The sequence below is a fragment of the Macaca mulatta genome, chromosome 19 (genome assembly GCF_049350105.2).
Source record: "Macaca mulatta isolate MMU2019108-1 chromosome 19, T2T-MMU8v2.0, whole genome shotgun sequence".
In the NCBI taxonomy this organism is placed as follows: Eukaryota; Metazoa; Chordata; class Mammalia; order Primates; family Cercopithecidae; genus Macaca; species Macaca mulatta.
In genome coordinates, this window is record NC_133424.1 from 17,672,443 (window position 1) to 17,688,073 (window position 15,631).

General features: G+C 55.6%; 1 protein-coding gene across 9 annotated transcripts in view; it reads left to right on the plus strand.

The window, feature by feature from the left end:
- Positions 1-15,631, plus strand: part of MYO9B (myosin IXB) — a 137,891-nt gene that overhangs the window by 115,631 nt on the left and 6,629 nt on the right. For 4 of the 9 annotated variants that reach the window (XM_077978233.1, XM_077978234.1, XM_077978240.1 and 1 more), the window contains exons 21-32: positions 1,000-1,316; positions 2,805-3,722; positions 6,074-6,140; positions 6,466-6,590; positions 9,769-9,902; positions 10,112-10,302; positions 11,407-11,505; positions 11,611-11,784; positions 12,269-12,310; positions 12,579-12,690; positions 14,697-14,770; positions 15,396-15,588. In XM_077978233.1, coding sequence (XP_077834359.1) covers positions 1,000-1,316; positions 2,805-3,722; positions 6,074-6,140; positions 6,466-6,590; positions 9,769-9,902; positions 10,112-10,302; positions 11,407-11,505; positions 11,611-11,784; positions 12,269-12,310; positions 12,579-12,690; positions 14,697-14,770; positions 15,396-15,588 — 2,446 coding nt within the window. Of the gene's footprint in view, positions 1-999; positions 1,317-2,804; positions 3,723-6,073; positions 6,141-6,465; positions 6,591-9,765; positions 9,903-10,111; positions 10,303-11,406; positions 11,506-11,610; positions 11,785-12,268; positions 12,311-12,578; positions 12,691-14,696; positions 14,771-15,395; positions 15,589-15,631 lie in introns of all 9 variants that reach the window. The other 5 variants (XM_077978238.1, XM_077978236.1, XM_077978237.1 and 2 more) reach the window with 3 other exon arrangements.

Genomic DNA, 15,631 nt, shown 5'->3' on the forward strand with positions numbered 1-15,631 from the left:
GAGGATCCCTTGAGCCCAGGAGTGTCAGACTAGCCTGGGAAACATAGCGGGACCTCGTCTTTATACAGTATTTAAAAATTAGCCAAGCATGATGGCATGCACCTGTGGTCCCAACTGCTTGGCAGGCTGTGGCAGGAGTTTGAGACTGCAGTGAGCTGTGATTGCACCACTGCACTTCAGCCTGGGTGACCAAGCGAGACCTCATTTCTTTTTCTTTCTTGTTTTTATTTTTGAGACAGAGTCTCACTCTGTCACCCAGACTGGTGGTGCGATCTCAGCTCACTGCAACCTCCACCTCCCAGGTTCAAGTGATTCTCCTGCCTCAGCCTCCGTGCAGCTGGGATTACAGGTGCCCGCCACCACGTCTGACTAATTTTTATATTTTCAGTAGAGACAGGGTTTCGTTACAGGCACACACCTGTAGTCCCAGCGACTCAGGAGGCTGAGGCAGGAGAATCGCTTGAACCCGGGAGGCAGAGGTTGTAGTGAGCTGAGATCGCACCACTGCACTCTAGCCTGTGAGACTCCATCTCAAAAAAAAAAACAGAGCCACACCTAGGTGCAATAGCTCATGCCTGTAATCCCAGCATTTTTGGGAGGCCAGGGTGGGCAGATCAATTGAGGTTGGGAGCTCGAGACCAGCCTGGCCAACATGGTGAAACCCTGTCTCTACTAAAAATACAAAAATTAGCCAGGCCTGGTGATGGGCACCTGTAGTCTCAGCTACTCAGGAGGCTGAGGCAGGAGAATCACCTGAACCCAGTAGGCAGAGGTTGCAGTGAGCCGAGAGGGCGCCACTGCACTCCAGCCTGGGCGACAGAGTGAGACTCCATCTCAAAAAAATAATAAATAAATAAATAAATAAATAAATAAATAAAGCCCTGGTTGGTCAGCACAGCAGCCTGGGTCTCACTCTGGAGTGGGCTATGCAGACCTCCCAGGCACAGAGGTGGTGTCAGGGGCAGCGCGGCTGACCCCACCTGACCCCGTGCCCACCAGGTCTTCCTGAAGGAGACAGAGCGGCAAGCCCTACAGGAGACGCTACACCGGGAGGTGGTGCGGAAAATCCTGCTGCTGCAGAGCTGGTTTCGGATGGTGCTGGAGCGTCGGCACTTCCTGCAGATGAAGCGGGCCGCCGTCACCATCCAGGCCTGCTGGCGGTCCTACCGGGTCCGGAGGGCTCTGGAGAGGACGCAGGCCGCGGTGTACCTCCAGGCCGCATGGAGGGGCTACTGGCAGCGGAAGCTCTACCGGCGCCGGAAACAGAGCATCATCCGCCTGCAGAGCCTCTGCCGGGGGCACCTGCAGCGCAAGAGGTGAGCAGAGCCAGGCCACGCTCCCCAGAATATTCCAGAAGCCAAAAGGGTCACTCACCAAATTGCTGCCCATGATATACCATCTGGCCTGTGGCACTAAGGGGATGTCATTCTGGACACAGGGAAGGGTTGGTGGGAAACTAGATGCCTGGACACACATGGGCTACAGAGAGGGGCTCTGAGGCTGGCAGGCAGCACTCAGGGACAAAGCTCTGCTTTGCCATTGGCTGCACCCATTCTCTGCCCAGGGACTCCCCTGTACCTGGATCGGTCAGGGAGCACCTGGATTCAGGGTTGGAGGGAGCGCCTGGACCAGCCCAACACTCAACATGGAGCTGGGGCATCCACCAGGCACAGAGAACCCCCCAGCAAGATATCAGCAACTCCCGTCCCGGCACCCACAGCTACAAGCCCAGCCCCTCCCTGACCTAGGCACCCTGTGCACCTCTCCCCTGCCACACAGACCCAGCTCTGCCACAGGTCACATCCCAGCTCCCAGAGCAGGCCCTACCCACATGTGCAAATAAGCCTCCTAGGCCAGGTGCAATGGCTCATGCCTGTAATCCCAACACTTTGGGAGGCTTAGGTGGGAGGATCACTTGAACCCAGGAGTATGAGACCAGCCTGGCCAACATAGCAAGATGCCATCTCTACACAAAATTAAAAAGTTAGCTAGGTGTGGTGATGCACACCTGTAGCCCCAGCTATTCAGGAAGCTGAGGCAGGAGGATCACCTGGGTCTGGGATGTGGTGGCTGCAGTGAGCTATGATCACACCACTGCACTCCAGCCTGAGTGACAGAGTCAGACACTGTCTCTAAAAACCAAAAAGGTTGGGCGTATTGGCTCACACCTGTAAGGCCAGCACTTTGGAAGGCCAAGGCAGGCAGATCACATGAGTTTGAGACCAGCCTGGCCAACATGGCAAAACCTCATCTCTACTAAAAATACAAAAATTCGCCGGGCGTGGTGGTGTATGTCTATAATCTCAGTTACTGGGGAGGCCGAGGCACAAGAATCACTTGAACCTGGGAGGCAGAGGTCGCAGCGAGCCAAGATAGTGCCACTGCATTCCAGCCTGGATGACAGAGTGAGACTTTGTCTCAAAAATAAAATAAAATAAATAAAAATAAAAACAAAACAAAAAGCCTCCTAGAAAAAGACTCAAGGGAAAGCCCACAGTGGACCCCAAACGAGTTTGAGGCTTCTTAACAGAACCCACCCACCACAGCCCCAACAAGGGTCCTCTCCCCTAACAAGGCAGCCAGGCAGACACAGGGCAGGAGTATCTGTGACACTGAGGGGGCACCACCCTCAGCCTCCTTTCCTGATCGAGGAGATTCCTGCTTTCCAGAAACATCTCTCAGGGCCACTAGGCACAGGCGAAGCCCCGTCTGCAGCCCACAGGCTGGGGGTCCCATCGGAACTCAGTGGGAGGTGGAAGGAAGGTTTGTTTCTGAACCAGCTGTCTGCTTTTTCCTCACTCCAGCTTCAGCCAGATGATCTTGGAGAAGCAGAAGGCAGAGGAGAAGGAGAGGGAAGCCCTGGAAGCCGAAAGAGCAGGCGCTGAGGAGGGCGGGCTGGGTCAGGCGGCCGGCGGGCAGCAGGTAGCTGAGCAGGGGCCAGAGCCGGCAGAGGATGGCAGGCACCTGGCATCAGAGCCTGAGGTGTGGCCAAGTGACAGGTCCCCGCCAGAGCACTCCTCACCTGAGAAGGAGGCCCTGAGCCCGGAGAAGACTCTCCCGCCCCAGAAAACCGTGGCCACTGAAAGTCACGAGAAAGTCCCCAGCAGCCGGGAGAAGCGTGAGTCGCGTCGGCAAAGAGGGCTGGAGCACGTCAAGTTCCAGAACAAACACATTCAGTCCTGCAAGGAGGAGAGCGCCCTCAGAGAAACTTCCAGAAGGGTCACCCAGGAGCAAGGGGTGAGTCTCCTGGAAGACAAAAAGGAGAGCAGAGAAGATGAAACCCTTCTAATCGTAGAGACGGAGGCTGAGAACACGTCCCAAAAGCAGCCCACAGAGCAACCCGAGGCCATGGCAGTTGGCAAGGTCTCTGAAGAAACCGAGAAGACGCTGCCGGCTGGGAGCCCCAGGCCCAGCCAGGTGGAGCGACCGACCAGCCTGGCCTTGGACAGCAGGATCAGCCCACCAGCCCCCGGCAGCACCCCCGAGACCCCCGAGGACAAGAGCAAACCTTGTGGCAGCCCAAGGGTTCAGGAAAAGCCCGACAGCCCCGGAGGCTCCACACAGATCCAGCGGTACCTGGACTCCGAGCGGCTGGCCAGCGCCGTGGAGCTGTGGCGGGGCAAAAAGCTGGTGGCCGCTGCCAGCCCTAGTGCCATGCTCAGCCAGTCCCTGGACCTCAGCGACAGACACCGGGCCACAGGGGCCGCCCTCACGCCCACAGAGTAAGCCCCACACCCTCTTCTGTCTGAGCACCAGGGTCCAGACCAGGTGGGCAAGGCCAGGGGCAGTACCACACATCCTGGAAACACGTGTGTGATCATGCCCAGTGGGTGTGCGGGAGCCCTGAGGGAGGAGGACAGGCAGGGCATGCTAAAGGCCAAGTGAAAACAAGGCACCCAGCCAGGGCCCAGGCTGGGACCCGGAGCCTTGAGGGGTCCCCAGAAGGAGCTGTGCTCATATAGAAAGGTCCTGGCCTTGAGGGAGGTGGCTCCTCAGGTCAAGGTCCCTGCTCCCCAGCAATCTTGGGCCTTGGTTTCTAATTGGTGAACAGGACTAACTATACTCCTTGGGGTTAAAAGAGCAGGGGCTCGCTCTGCCTGAGCCTTAGTAAGCCAAGTGTCGGTGACTTGGAATCTCCAGCTCCCTCTTCCAGAGGGCCTGCAGGACCAAAGGAAAGCAGTCAGGCAGGAGACAGGCCTTCCCTGCAGCAGGCCTGCTCAGCCTCCCACTGCTTGTATTGGGGGCCGGATCATTCTCTGCAGTGGGGCTGTCCTGTGTATCATAGGATGTTGAGCAGCATCCCTGGCCTCCACTTACCACGTGCCAGGAGTATCATAAATAGATGATGGATGGAGTGAGGGAGAGAGAAAGGGAAGGATGTGTGGATGGGTGGGTGAGTGGATGGATGGATGGATGGATAATAGAGATGATGGAGGGATGGATGGAAGGAAGATAGAGATGATGGAGGGATGGATGGATGGAAAATGGATAGAGGCGATGGAAGACAGATACAGATGATGGATGAATGGATAGATAGATAGAAAACAGGTAGTAATGATGGATAGAGGCATGGATGGATAGATGGATGGATGGTACAGATGATGGATGGATAGAAGATGGGTAGAGATTAGGCTGGGCGCAATGGCTCACGCCTGTAATCCCAGCACTTTGGGAGGCCGAGAGTTTGAGAGGAGTTCGAGACCAGCCTGGCCAACATGATGAAACTCTGTCTCTACTAAAAATACAAAAATTAGCTGGGCGTGGTGGCACATGCCTGTAATCCCAGCTACTCGGGAGGCTGAGACAGGAGAATCGCTTAAACCTGGGAAGCGGAGGTTGCAGTGAGCTGAGATCAAGCCACTGCACTCCAACCTGTGTGACGGAGATGAGACTCCATCTGAAAAAAAAAAAGATGGGTAGAGATTATGGATGGAAGGAAGATAGGTAGAGACGATGAATGGAGGGACGGAAGATAGGTAGAGATGATGGATGGATGGACAGACAGAAGGATGGGTAGATGGCTAGAAGATAGAGAGCTGATGGATGGAGGGATGGAGAGAAGATAGGTAGACATTATGGATGGAAGATAGAGATGATGGAGGAACGGATGGGTAGAAGATAAGTAGAGCCGGGTGTGGTGGCTCACACCTAGAATCCCAGGCCGAGCCGGATGGATCACCTGAGGTCAGGAGTTTGAGACCAGCCTGGCCAACGTGGCAAAACCCCGTCTCTACTAAAAATACAAAAATTAGCCGGACGTGTTGGCGCATGCCTGTAATCCCAGCTACTCGCGAGGCTGAGGCAGGAGAATCACTTGAACTTGGGAGGCGGAGGTTGCAGTGAGCCGAGATCACGCCATTGCACTCCAACCTGAGCAAACAAGAGCAAAACTCCATCTAAAAAAATAAAAATAAAATAAAGATAGGTAGAGATAATAGATGAAGAGATAGATGGAAGACAGACAAAGAGGATGGATGGGTGGAAGGTAGAGACAATGAGTAGAAGGATGGATGGATAGATAGATAATTAGTAGAAGGATGGATAGATAGACAATTAGTAGAAGGATGGACGGATGGATAGATAGACAATTAGTAGAAGGATGGACGGATGGATAGATAATGAGTAGAAGGATGGATGGATGGATAGATAGATTAGATAGACAATTAGTAGAAGGATGGATGGATGGATGGATAGATAATGAGTAGAAGGATGGATGGATAGATAGATAGATAGATAGATAGATAGATAGGCAGGCAGGCAGACAGGCTCTCTTGGGCTAAGGCAAGGTTTCCTACCCTTCACACTCAACATCTGGGGCTGGACCACTCTGGAGTGGAGACCATTCTCTGTAGGGTATTGAGTAGCATCCCTGCCCTCTACTCACCAGATGCCAGAAGTACCCACCCACTCCTTTCCCCCCACCTCAGTGGTGACAACCAAAACTCTCTAGACATTGCCAAGTGTCCCCTGGCAGGGTCACAACTGCCCAAGTGAGAACCTAAGAACCACTGAGACAAGAGAATGCCACTGACTCGCTCTAGTCAGTAAAAGCCATGTTTCTGTGATCTCGCAGGGAGAGGCGCATCTCCTTCTCCACGAGCGATGTCTCCAAGCTCCTCCCATCCCCGGCCAAGGCTCAGGTAACAACAACATGGCGAAACCCCATCTCTACTAAATATACAAAAAATAGCCAGGTGTGGTGGCGCGTGCCTGTAACCCCAGCTACTCTGGAGGCTGAGGCAAGAGAATCGCTCGAACCCGATGGCAGAGCGGAGGTTGTAGTGAGCTGAGACCAAGCCACTGCACTCCAGCCTGGGCAGCAGAGTGAGACTCCGTCTCAAAGAAAAAAAAAAAAAAAGCGGGAAGTGAGGTGGGTGGATGGAGTGTAAATGCCTGCAGGGGCTTCACCATCTAGTACAGGCCTGCCAGCCTTTCCTTAGCAGCCCTCCCCGCACCATCTTGCAGCCTGCAACAGAAACCACAGACGGAGAGCGAAGCACGAAGAAGCCGGCTGTCCAGAAGAAGAAGTCAGGTGACACATCCTCCATCCCAGACGCAGGGCTGTCCCCGGGCTCTCAGGTCGACTCTAAGTAAGTATGGGGCTTGCGGGGAACTCAGGCCACCAGAGGATGCCCGGGGTCCCTGCCAGGGCCTCGCAGCATTGTGGCCTCCTAAACCAATCATACTTACAAAGCACGTTCGCGAAGGCATTTGCTCAGTAGAAACTGCATGAGGCAGCCAGGCGTGGTGGCTCACGCCTGTAATCCCAGCAGTTTGAGAGGCCGAGACGGATGGATCACTTGAGGTCAGGAGTTGGAGACCAGCCAGGCCAACATGGTGAAACCCCATCTGTACTAAAAATACAAAAATTAGTTGGGCATGATTGCACACACCTATAATCCCAGCCACTCGGAAGGCTGAGGCAGGAGAATCGCTTGAACTCGGGAGGTGGAGGTTGCAGTGAGCCGAGATCACACCACTGCACTCCAGCCTGGGTGACGGAGGAAGACTCCATCTCAAAAAAAAAAAGCTGGCCAGGCGTGGTGGCTCAAGCCTGTAATCCCAGCACTTTGGGAGGCCGAGACGGGCGGATCACGAGGTCAGGAGATCGAGACCATCCTGGCTAACACGGTGAAACCCCGTCTCTACTAAAAAAAATACAAAAAACTAGCCGGGTGAGGTGGCGGGCGCCTGTAGTCCCAGCTACTCGGGAGGCTGAGGCAGGAGAATGGTGTGAACCCAGGGAGGCGGAGCTTGCAGTGAGCTGAGATCCGGCCACTGCACTCCAGCCTGGGCGACAGAGCGAGACTCCGTCTCAAAAAAAAAAAAAAAAAAAGGCCGGGCGCGGTGGCTCAAGCCTGTAATCCCAGCACTTTGGGAGGCCGAGACGGGTGGATCACGAGGTCAGGAGATCGAGACCATCCTGGCTAACACGGTGAAACCCCGTCTCTACTAAAAAATACAAAAAACTAGCCAGACGATGTGGCGGGCGCCTGTAGTCCCAGCTACTCGGGAGGCTGAGGCAGGAGAATGGCGTGAACCCCAGAGGCGGAGCTTGCAGTGAGCTGAGATCCGGCCACTGCACTCCAGCCTGGGCAACAGAGCGAGACTCCGTCTCAAAAAAAAAAAAAAAAAAAAAAAGCCTCTAGGGCAGAATCCTTCCCGCCTCTTCTGGTTTTTGGGGGCTCCAGGTGTTCCTTGACTTATGGCTATATTACTCTAATCTCTGTCTCTATCAGCACTTGGCCTTCCCCTCTGTGTCTATCTTCTGTCTTCTGTCCCTTAAAAGGACACATGACTGGATGGATGCCGTGGGTCATACCGGTAATCCCAACACTTTGGGAGGCCAAGGTGGGATGATCACTTGAAGCCAGGAGTTCAAGACCACCTGGGCAGTGTGGCAAAACCTTGTCTCTATAAAAAAAATGTCAAAACATAGCCAGGCAGGACGGTGCATGCCTGTAGTCCCAGCTACTCCGGAGGCTGAAACAGGAGGATCCCTTGAGGCCAAGAGTTCAAGGCTGCAGTGAACTGTGATCATACCACTACACTCCAGCCTGAGCAAGAGAATGAGACTCTGTCTCTAAAAAAACTTTTTCTAACTTAAAAGATAATGAGCTGGCCAGGCGCGGTGGCTCACACCTGTAATCCTAGCACTTTGGTAGGCCGAGGCGGGCGGATCACGAGATCAGGAGATCGAGACCATCCTGGCTAACACGGTGAAACCCCGTCTCTACTAAAAATACAAAAAAATTAGCCAGGCGTGGTGGTGCGCGCCTGTAGTCCCAGCTACTCGGAGGCTGAGGCATAAGAATGGCGGGAACCCGGGAGGCAGAGCTTGCAGTAAGCAGAGATCGCACCACTGCACTCCAGCCTGGGCGACAAAGCGAGACTCCGTCTCAAAAAAAAAAAAAAAAGATAATGAGCTAGGCGCATGGCTCGTACCTATAATCCCAACAACTCAGGAGGTTGAAGTGGGAGGATTGTGCTCATGAGGCCAGGAGTTTGAGGCTGTAGTCAGCTACGATCACACCACTGCACTCCACACTGTGTGACAGAGTGACACCCCAACTGGAACAAAAAAGAAAAGAAAATGGAGTCCCCCTGTGGCTTCTGTTTGGTATCCTTCTTTCTTCACGTAACTCCTCTGCCAGTACAAAGAAAGGGCTATTGCTCTTTATAAGATGATCCTTTTTTTTTTTTTTTTTTTTTTTGAAACAATCTCACTGTGTTGCCCAGTCTGGCAGTCTGGAGTGCAATGACATGATCTCAGCTCACTGCAACCTCCACCTCTCAGACTCAAGCGATTCTCCTGCCTCAGCCTCCCAAGTAGCTGGGATTACGTGTGTGCACCACCATGCACGGCTAATTTTTTTTTTTTTTTTTTTTTTTTGTACTTTTGGTACAGAAGGGGTTTCACTATATTGCCCAGCCTGGTCTCAAACTCCTGGGCTCAGCTGATCCACCCACCTCAGCCTGCCAAAGTGCTGAGATTACACAGGCGTGAGAGCCACCATACCTAGCCAGATCCGTGGTTTTTTCTTTCTTTTTTTTTTTTTTTTTTTTGAGACAGAGTCTCACTCTGTCACCCAGGCTGGAGTGCAATGGTGCGATCTCAGCTCATTGCAACCTGCAACCTCCGCTTCCTGGGTTCAAGCAATTCTCTTGCCTCAACCTCCCCAAATAGCTGGGACTACAGGAACCCATCACGCCCGGCTAATTTTTTGTATTTTTAATAGAGACAGGGTTTTGCCATGTTGGCCAGGCTGGTCTTGAACTCCTGACCTCAGTTGATCCACATGCCTCGATCTCCCAAAGTGCTGGGATTAGAGGCGTGAGCTACCACGCCAGGCCAGATCCCTTTTTTTTTTTGAGACGGAGTCTCGCTGTGTCACCCAGGCTGGAGTGCAGTGGCCCGATCTCGGCTCACTGCAAGCTCCGCCTCCCGGGTTTACGCCATTCTCCTGCCTCAGCCTCCGAGTAGCTGGGACTACAGGCGCCCGCCACCACGCCCGGCTAGTTTTTTGTATTTTTAGTAGAGACGGGGTTTCACCATGTTAGCCAGGATGGTCTCGATCTCCTGACTTCGTGATCCACCCGCCTCGGCCTCCCAAAGTACTGGGATTACAGGCTTGAGCCACCGCACCCGGCCCAGATCCTTTTTTGAGTCAGGCAATGATAGAGCATTTGCCATGTGTCCAATCACAGGGAGGCTGGGCCTCACGTCCATTCTCACTTCAGACTTAAGCCATGTACTTTCTCCAGCAGATCCACGTTTAAGAGGCTATTTCTGCATAAAACCAAGGATAAAAAATACAGCCTGGAGGGCGTGGAGGAGTTGGAGAATGCTGTGTCCGGGCACGTGGTGCTGGAAACTGCCACCATGAAGAAGGGCCTGGAAGGTTGGTCACCTGCAGCCTCAGGGACAGCAGAGCCACCAGTGTCCCTGGGGACATTCATTGTCCCCAAATGGGGCCTTGAGTTGGCTGTGGGCCAAACCCTAGGCACAAAGCCAGGGGTTTCTGGCCCTGGATAAAGGCATGCCGTAGGAGGTCCTCTGCATCCTTCCCCCAAACCCACCCTCACCAGCTGCTTCCTGTCCCATCCTCAGCCCCCTCCGGACACCAGCACCGCCACGCCGCAGGTGAGAAGCGCACCAAGGAGCCAGGAGGCAAAGGGAAGAAGAACCGAAACGTCAAGATTGGGAAGATCACGGTGTCAGAGAAGTGGCGGGAATCGGTATTCCGCCAGATCACCAACGCCAATGAGCTCAAGTACCTGGACGAGTTCCTGCTCAACAAGGTGGGACCACTAGGGGAGAGCCAGGGGCATGAGGCCCGGTCCGCAGGGGAACCATCACAGCCAGGCAGTGCTTTCTGAAACACACACCACAGGGCTTAGCAGGTCAAGAATACAAAGTGCAGGCTCAGGCCGGGGACAGCGGTTCATGTTTGTCATCCCAGCACCCTGGGAGGCTGAGGCAGAAGAATCACTTGGGCCCAGCAGTTCAAAACCAGCCTGGGCAACAGAAAGACCCCATCTCTACAAAAGGTTTAGATTTTAGCTGGTGTGGTGGTACACACCTGTAGTCCCAGCTTCTGGGGGCTGAGGCAGGAAGATCGCTTGAGCCCAAGAGGTTGAGGCACCACGAGCCATGATCGCAGCACTGCACTCCAGCCTGGGCGACAGAGCAGACCCTGGCTCAAAAATAATAATGATGCATATTTGGTCTCAAAGCAAAGATTGATGAAGCACTGTGTGCAACGGAAGTGGAGGCGAGCAAGCTGTGGCTGCCTTCAGGAGGGTTATACCCCATGGGGGTGGGGGTTGGGCAATCCTGCAGCAGATAGAGCTACGTTTGGGAGCTGCACAGCGGCCACAGGGGGTCGATGGGGACACAGAAGGATCAGGAAACCCTGCTAGGAGTAGAGGCATCTCGAAATGACCAGACCATTCCAGACATCCCGGTCCTAAGGTATGGCTGGGTGTTGAACCCCTGTGTGGGGCAGCAGGAAGGCCCTGAACTGACCTGTAGCTCTCATCTAGGGGGGATTCTGCCCTCCAGGGAACACTGGCAATGTCTGGGGACATTGGGGTTATCACAACCTGGAGGGAGGGCGCTGCTGGCCTCTGGTGGGTAGAGGCCAGGGATGCTGCTTAACCTGCTGTGGCGCACAGGGCAGGCCCCACTGTGGCAAGTAGTCCTGCCGTGAATATCAGTGGCTTTATAACTCTGACATTTATAACTCTGAGAGGAGAGATCAGGCTTGGCCAGAGGGACTGGATTTTATCCCAAGAGCCTAGGGGATGACTTAAGAGAGGATACAAGTGACCCGTTGGGCACCTCCTCGGGTACGCAGGTCCCCAGGCCTGAGGCACGCAGGGTCAGCTCCTCTCCCCTTCCAGATAAATGACCTCCGTTCCCAGAAGACGCCCATCGAGAGCTTGTTTATCGAAGCCACCGAGAAGTTCAGGAGCAACATCAAAACGATGTACTCTGTCCCGGTATGTGGCGGCCCGGCCTTCAGCCTTTCCCATACCCTGCTCAGACCCGTCATTCCCATCCGCCCCTTGCCCGGGCCTGCGGGGTGACGCCTAGCATTCCCACAGAACGGGAAGATCCACGTGGGCTACAAGGATCTGATGGAGAACTACCAGATCGTCGTCAGCAACCTGGCCACTGAGCGCGGCGAGAAGGACACCAACCTGGTCCTCAACCTCTTCCAGTCACTGCTAGATGAGTTCACCCGTGGCTACACCAAGAATGACTTCGAGCCAGTGAAGGTGGGCAGCCCAGCACGCCACGCCCACCCATGCCTTGCCATGATCACTTACACCAAGCCCACCTGGCATGCCACGCCCACCCATGCCCTGCCCATACCACGCCCACCATGCCATGCCATGATCACTTACACCATGCTTACCTGTGCCTTGCCATGATCACTTATGCCACACCCACCTGACATGCCACGCCCACCCGTGCCACGCCTATGACATGCAACATGCTATGCCTACCCATCGCTTGCCATGATTACATGCCACACCCATTTGTGCTACGCCTACCTCCTGGTGGGGAGTCCTGCACCGTCCCCAACAGGGCCTCACTTCTGGGCGTGGGGTGTCTGAATGGGGGGTGTTAGGGACAATGATGCCACTCCATGTGAGGGAGGGTTCAGGGTACCCAGATTCCTGGGTTATGGGGTGCCAGGGGTGGGTTGGGTCACTTCCCAGGGGGCCCCCGTCGACCTCCTCCTTGTGTTCCTCACAGCAGAGCAAAGCTCAGAAGAAGAAGCGGAAGCAGGAGCGCGCTGTGAGTAGGCTGCACGTGGATGACAGTCCCAGCAGGCGAACGTTGGCAGGAGCGTGCACGTGTGTGTCAGTGTCAGTGTGTGCATGGGCCCGTCTGCACACGTATGTGTGCGTGGATACGTGTGAGTGTGTTTTCTCCCCAGCACATACGGAGCCGTAGTCTTGAATAAGCAGACCCACCCCTGAGATCCCGTGGGCCATCATCCACCAGTGGCTGGGGAGGGCTGCCTTCCCCTTCCTCCGCCCAGCACCCTTCTCTGGCCTCACAGGTCCAGGAGCACAACGGGCACGTGTTCGCCAGCTACCAGGTTAGCATCCCGCAGTCGTGCGAGCAGTGCCTCTCCTATATCTGGCTCATGGACAAGGCCCTGCTCTGCAGCGGTGAGTGGCTCCCCACCCAGGCCTCAAACCCCTCCACGTCCCCCACCACCCCTCACTGCTCAAGAGGGCTTCAGGGCCAGGCAGAATGGCTCACACCTGTAATCCCAGCACTTTGGGAGGCCGAGACAGGGGGATAGCGAGGTCAGGAGTTCGAGACCAGCCTGGCCAAGATGGTGAAACCTCATCTCTACTAAAAATACAAAAATTATCTGGGCACGGTGGTGGGCACCTGTAATCCCAGATACTCAGGAGGCTGAGGCAGGAGAATCACTTGAACCTGGGAGGCAAAGGTTGCAGTGAGCCGGGATCACGCCACTGCACTCTAACCTGGCCAACAGAGCAAGACTCAGTCTCAAAAACCAAAAAAAGGGTCTTCACCCCAGCCCAGCCACCAGGTCAGATCTTTCTGGACCGTTGCCCCAGCCATATCCCACCCCCTCAAACTGTCCACCATCACCCGAGGGGCAGAGCCCAATTCTCAGCTGGCCCTGAGGCCCCCAGTAGCCAGCGTCCATCCCATCTGCAGCCTCCTCTCCTCCTGGGCCCTGCCTCTCTGTCTGTGTATACGCTGCTCCACCGCCTGAACCACTGGCCCCTCCTTCCCCAGGCTCCTCATGGTCCCTCCCCTGTAGGCCAGACTCAGCCCCAGGGGACCCTAAGAGACAGACAGGGCCCAGGAATGACCCAGCCGATCCATGGTCACACAGCTTTGAGGTGGCCAAGCCAGGACCCAAGCCCAGGCAGCCTCCAGAGGCCCAGCAGGGCCAAGAGGGCCTCTCCCGTATGTGTGTTTCTGCCAGAACCAGTCGGGCCAGGGTCTTTTCAGCCCAGAAAGCAGCCCCACCACCCCACATCTGTCCAACAGTCAGTTGTCATGGTCCTGAGACACAGATGCGGGACCCAGGCCCGTCCCCTCACCTGATTCCATCCTTCCCAGGTGCCAGACACTCTCTTCTTTAGCGTAGCCAGTGTACCCTCTCCCAAGACGTCAGCTGGGTGGCCTGGGATTCAGTGTGGTTGGAAGGAAAAGTAGCATTGTCTTTGCCCCATGACATCCTCATCCCAAGTCCCCAAAACCACCTCCTGGCAGGACTTTTAGACCTTTAGTTCTGCCAGGAGTTGGCCCTGAGGCCTTGGGGCAAGGATGTCACAAGTCCCCACAAACACGTGCTCGTGGTTCCACTAGCCAGACTGGGTCTGAGGCCACGAATGGCCACCTTGAGCTCTGAAGCCTGCCCACACGGCCTCCTCTCTCAGGAGTCAGGGCGCAGGTGCCTGCAGTGTGGGTTTAGAAGTCGGCAGGCCAGGCACAGTGTCTCATACCTGTAATCCCAGCACTTTGGGAGGCCGGGGAGGGAGGGTCGCTTGAGCTCAGGAGTTCTAAACCAACCTGGGCAACATGGCAAGACCCAGTCTAAACCAAAAAATACAGAAATTAGCCAGGCATGGCTACTTGGGAGGTAGTCCCAGCTACTTGGGAGGATCACCTGGGCCTGGGAGGTCAAGGCTCCAGTGAGCTATGATAGCACCACTGCACTCTAGCTTGGGTGACAGAGTGAGACCCTGTCTCAAAACGAAAAAAAGGAAACCAAAAACCAAAAAGAAGGCAATCCAGGCCGGGTGCGGTGACTCACGCCTATAATGCCAACACTTTGGGAGTCCAAGGTGGGCGGGTCACCTGAGGTTGGGAGTTCAAGACCAGCCTGACCAACATGGAGAAACCCTGTCACTACTAAGAATACACAATTAGCCAGGCGTGGTGGCACACGCCTGTAATCCCAGCTACTTGGGAGGCTGAGGCAGGAGAATCATTTGAACCCGGGAGGCAGAGGTTGCGGTGAGCCAAGATTGCGCCATTGCACTCCAGCCTGAGCAACAAGAGTGAAACTCCGTCTCAAAAAAAAAAAAAAAAAAGGCAGTCGGCGGCCCCCGGCCAGCTGGGTGGGCAGCTGCAGGAATCTGGGGTCCCCAGCACCCTCTGTGACTCCCACCCTGTGACCTCCTAGTGTGCAAGATGACCTGCCACAAGAAGTGTGTGCACAAGATTCAGAGCCACTGCTCCTACACCTACGGGAGGAAGGTGAGTGCAGGAGGCCTGGAACTCTCTAGAATGACACTCCACTCAGAGCCGGGTGCACCGGGAGGTGGTGCTTGATGTGAGGGCCAAGCGCAGCATTGAGCAGCCAGCAGGGGGCAGCTGTGGCCTCTGGTTCTGCAGAACACACCATTGTCCCTGGTTCTGTCCAAACCCCTTGAGGCCCCCAGGCAGGGCCCAGGCCTGTGTGTGTGTCTCAGCTCCCCCAGCCCTGCTCATCCTTGCTCCCGAGAGAGTCCTGAGCCATGTAGAGGGAGGCCCCCCAACTCTGTGCATAAGGATGGGGTCCTGGGTGGTAGGGGTGCAACAAGAGTCAGGGTCTACTTCTGTGAGGCGGCTGTGGGGGCCAGGTTATAGCTCTCACCCCACGAAGGACCACCCATGCCTTGGGTAGCCTACAAAGGAAGCTCCTGCCCAGTGGCTGCCACACTGGCCTTGACCTCTGCAGCCCCACACCCCCAACAACTATGCAGAAGGAGACAGGGAGGGACAGAACAGCAGAGGAAGCCCCGAGGGCCTTGTGCGGGACCAGGAGGGACAGGCCCCCAGAGACAGCTGGAGAGGAAGACAGCCAGGCCCAGACCTGACCCCCCGACACCCGGCACTGCAGGGCGAGCCAGGCGCTGAGCCGGGCCACTTCGGTGTGTGCGTGGACAGCCTGACCAGCGACAAGGCCTCAGTGCCCATTGTGCTGGAGAAGCTCCTGGAACACGTGGAGATGCACGGCCTGTACACCGAGGGCCTCTACCGCAAGTCGGGCGCCGCCAACCGCACTCGGGAGCTCCGGCAGGCGCTGCAGACAGGTGGGCACTGCGGGCAGGTGGGCGCAGTGCCAGGCCCCAGGCG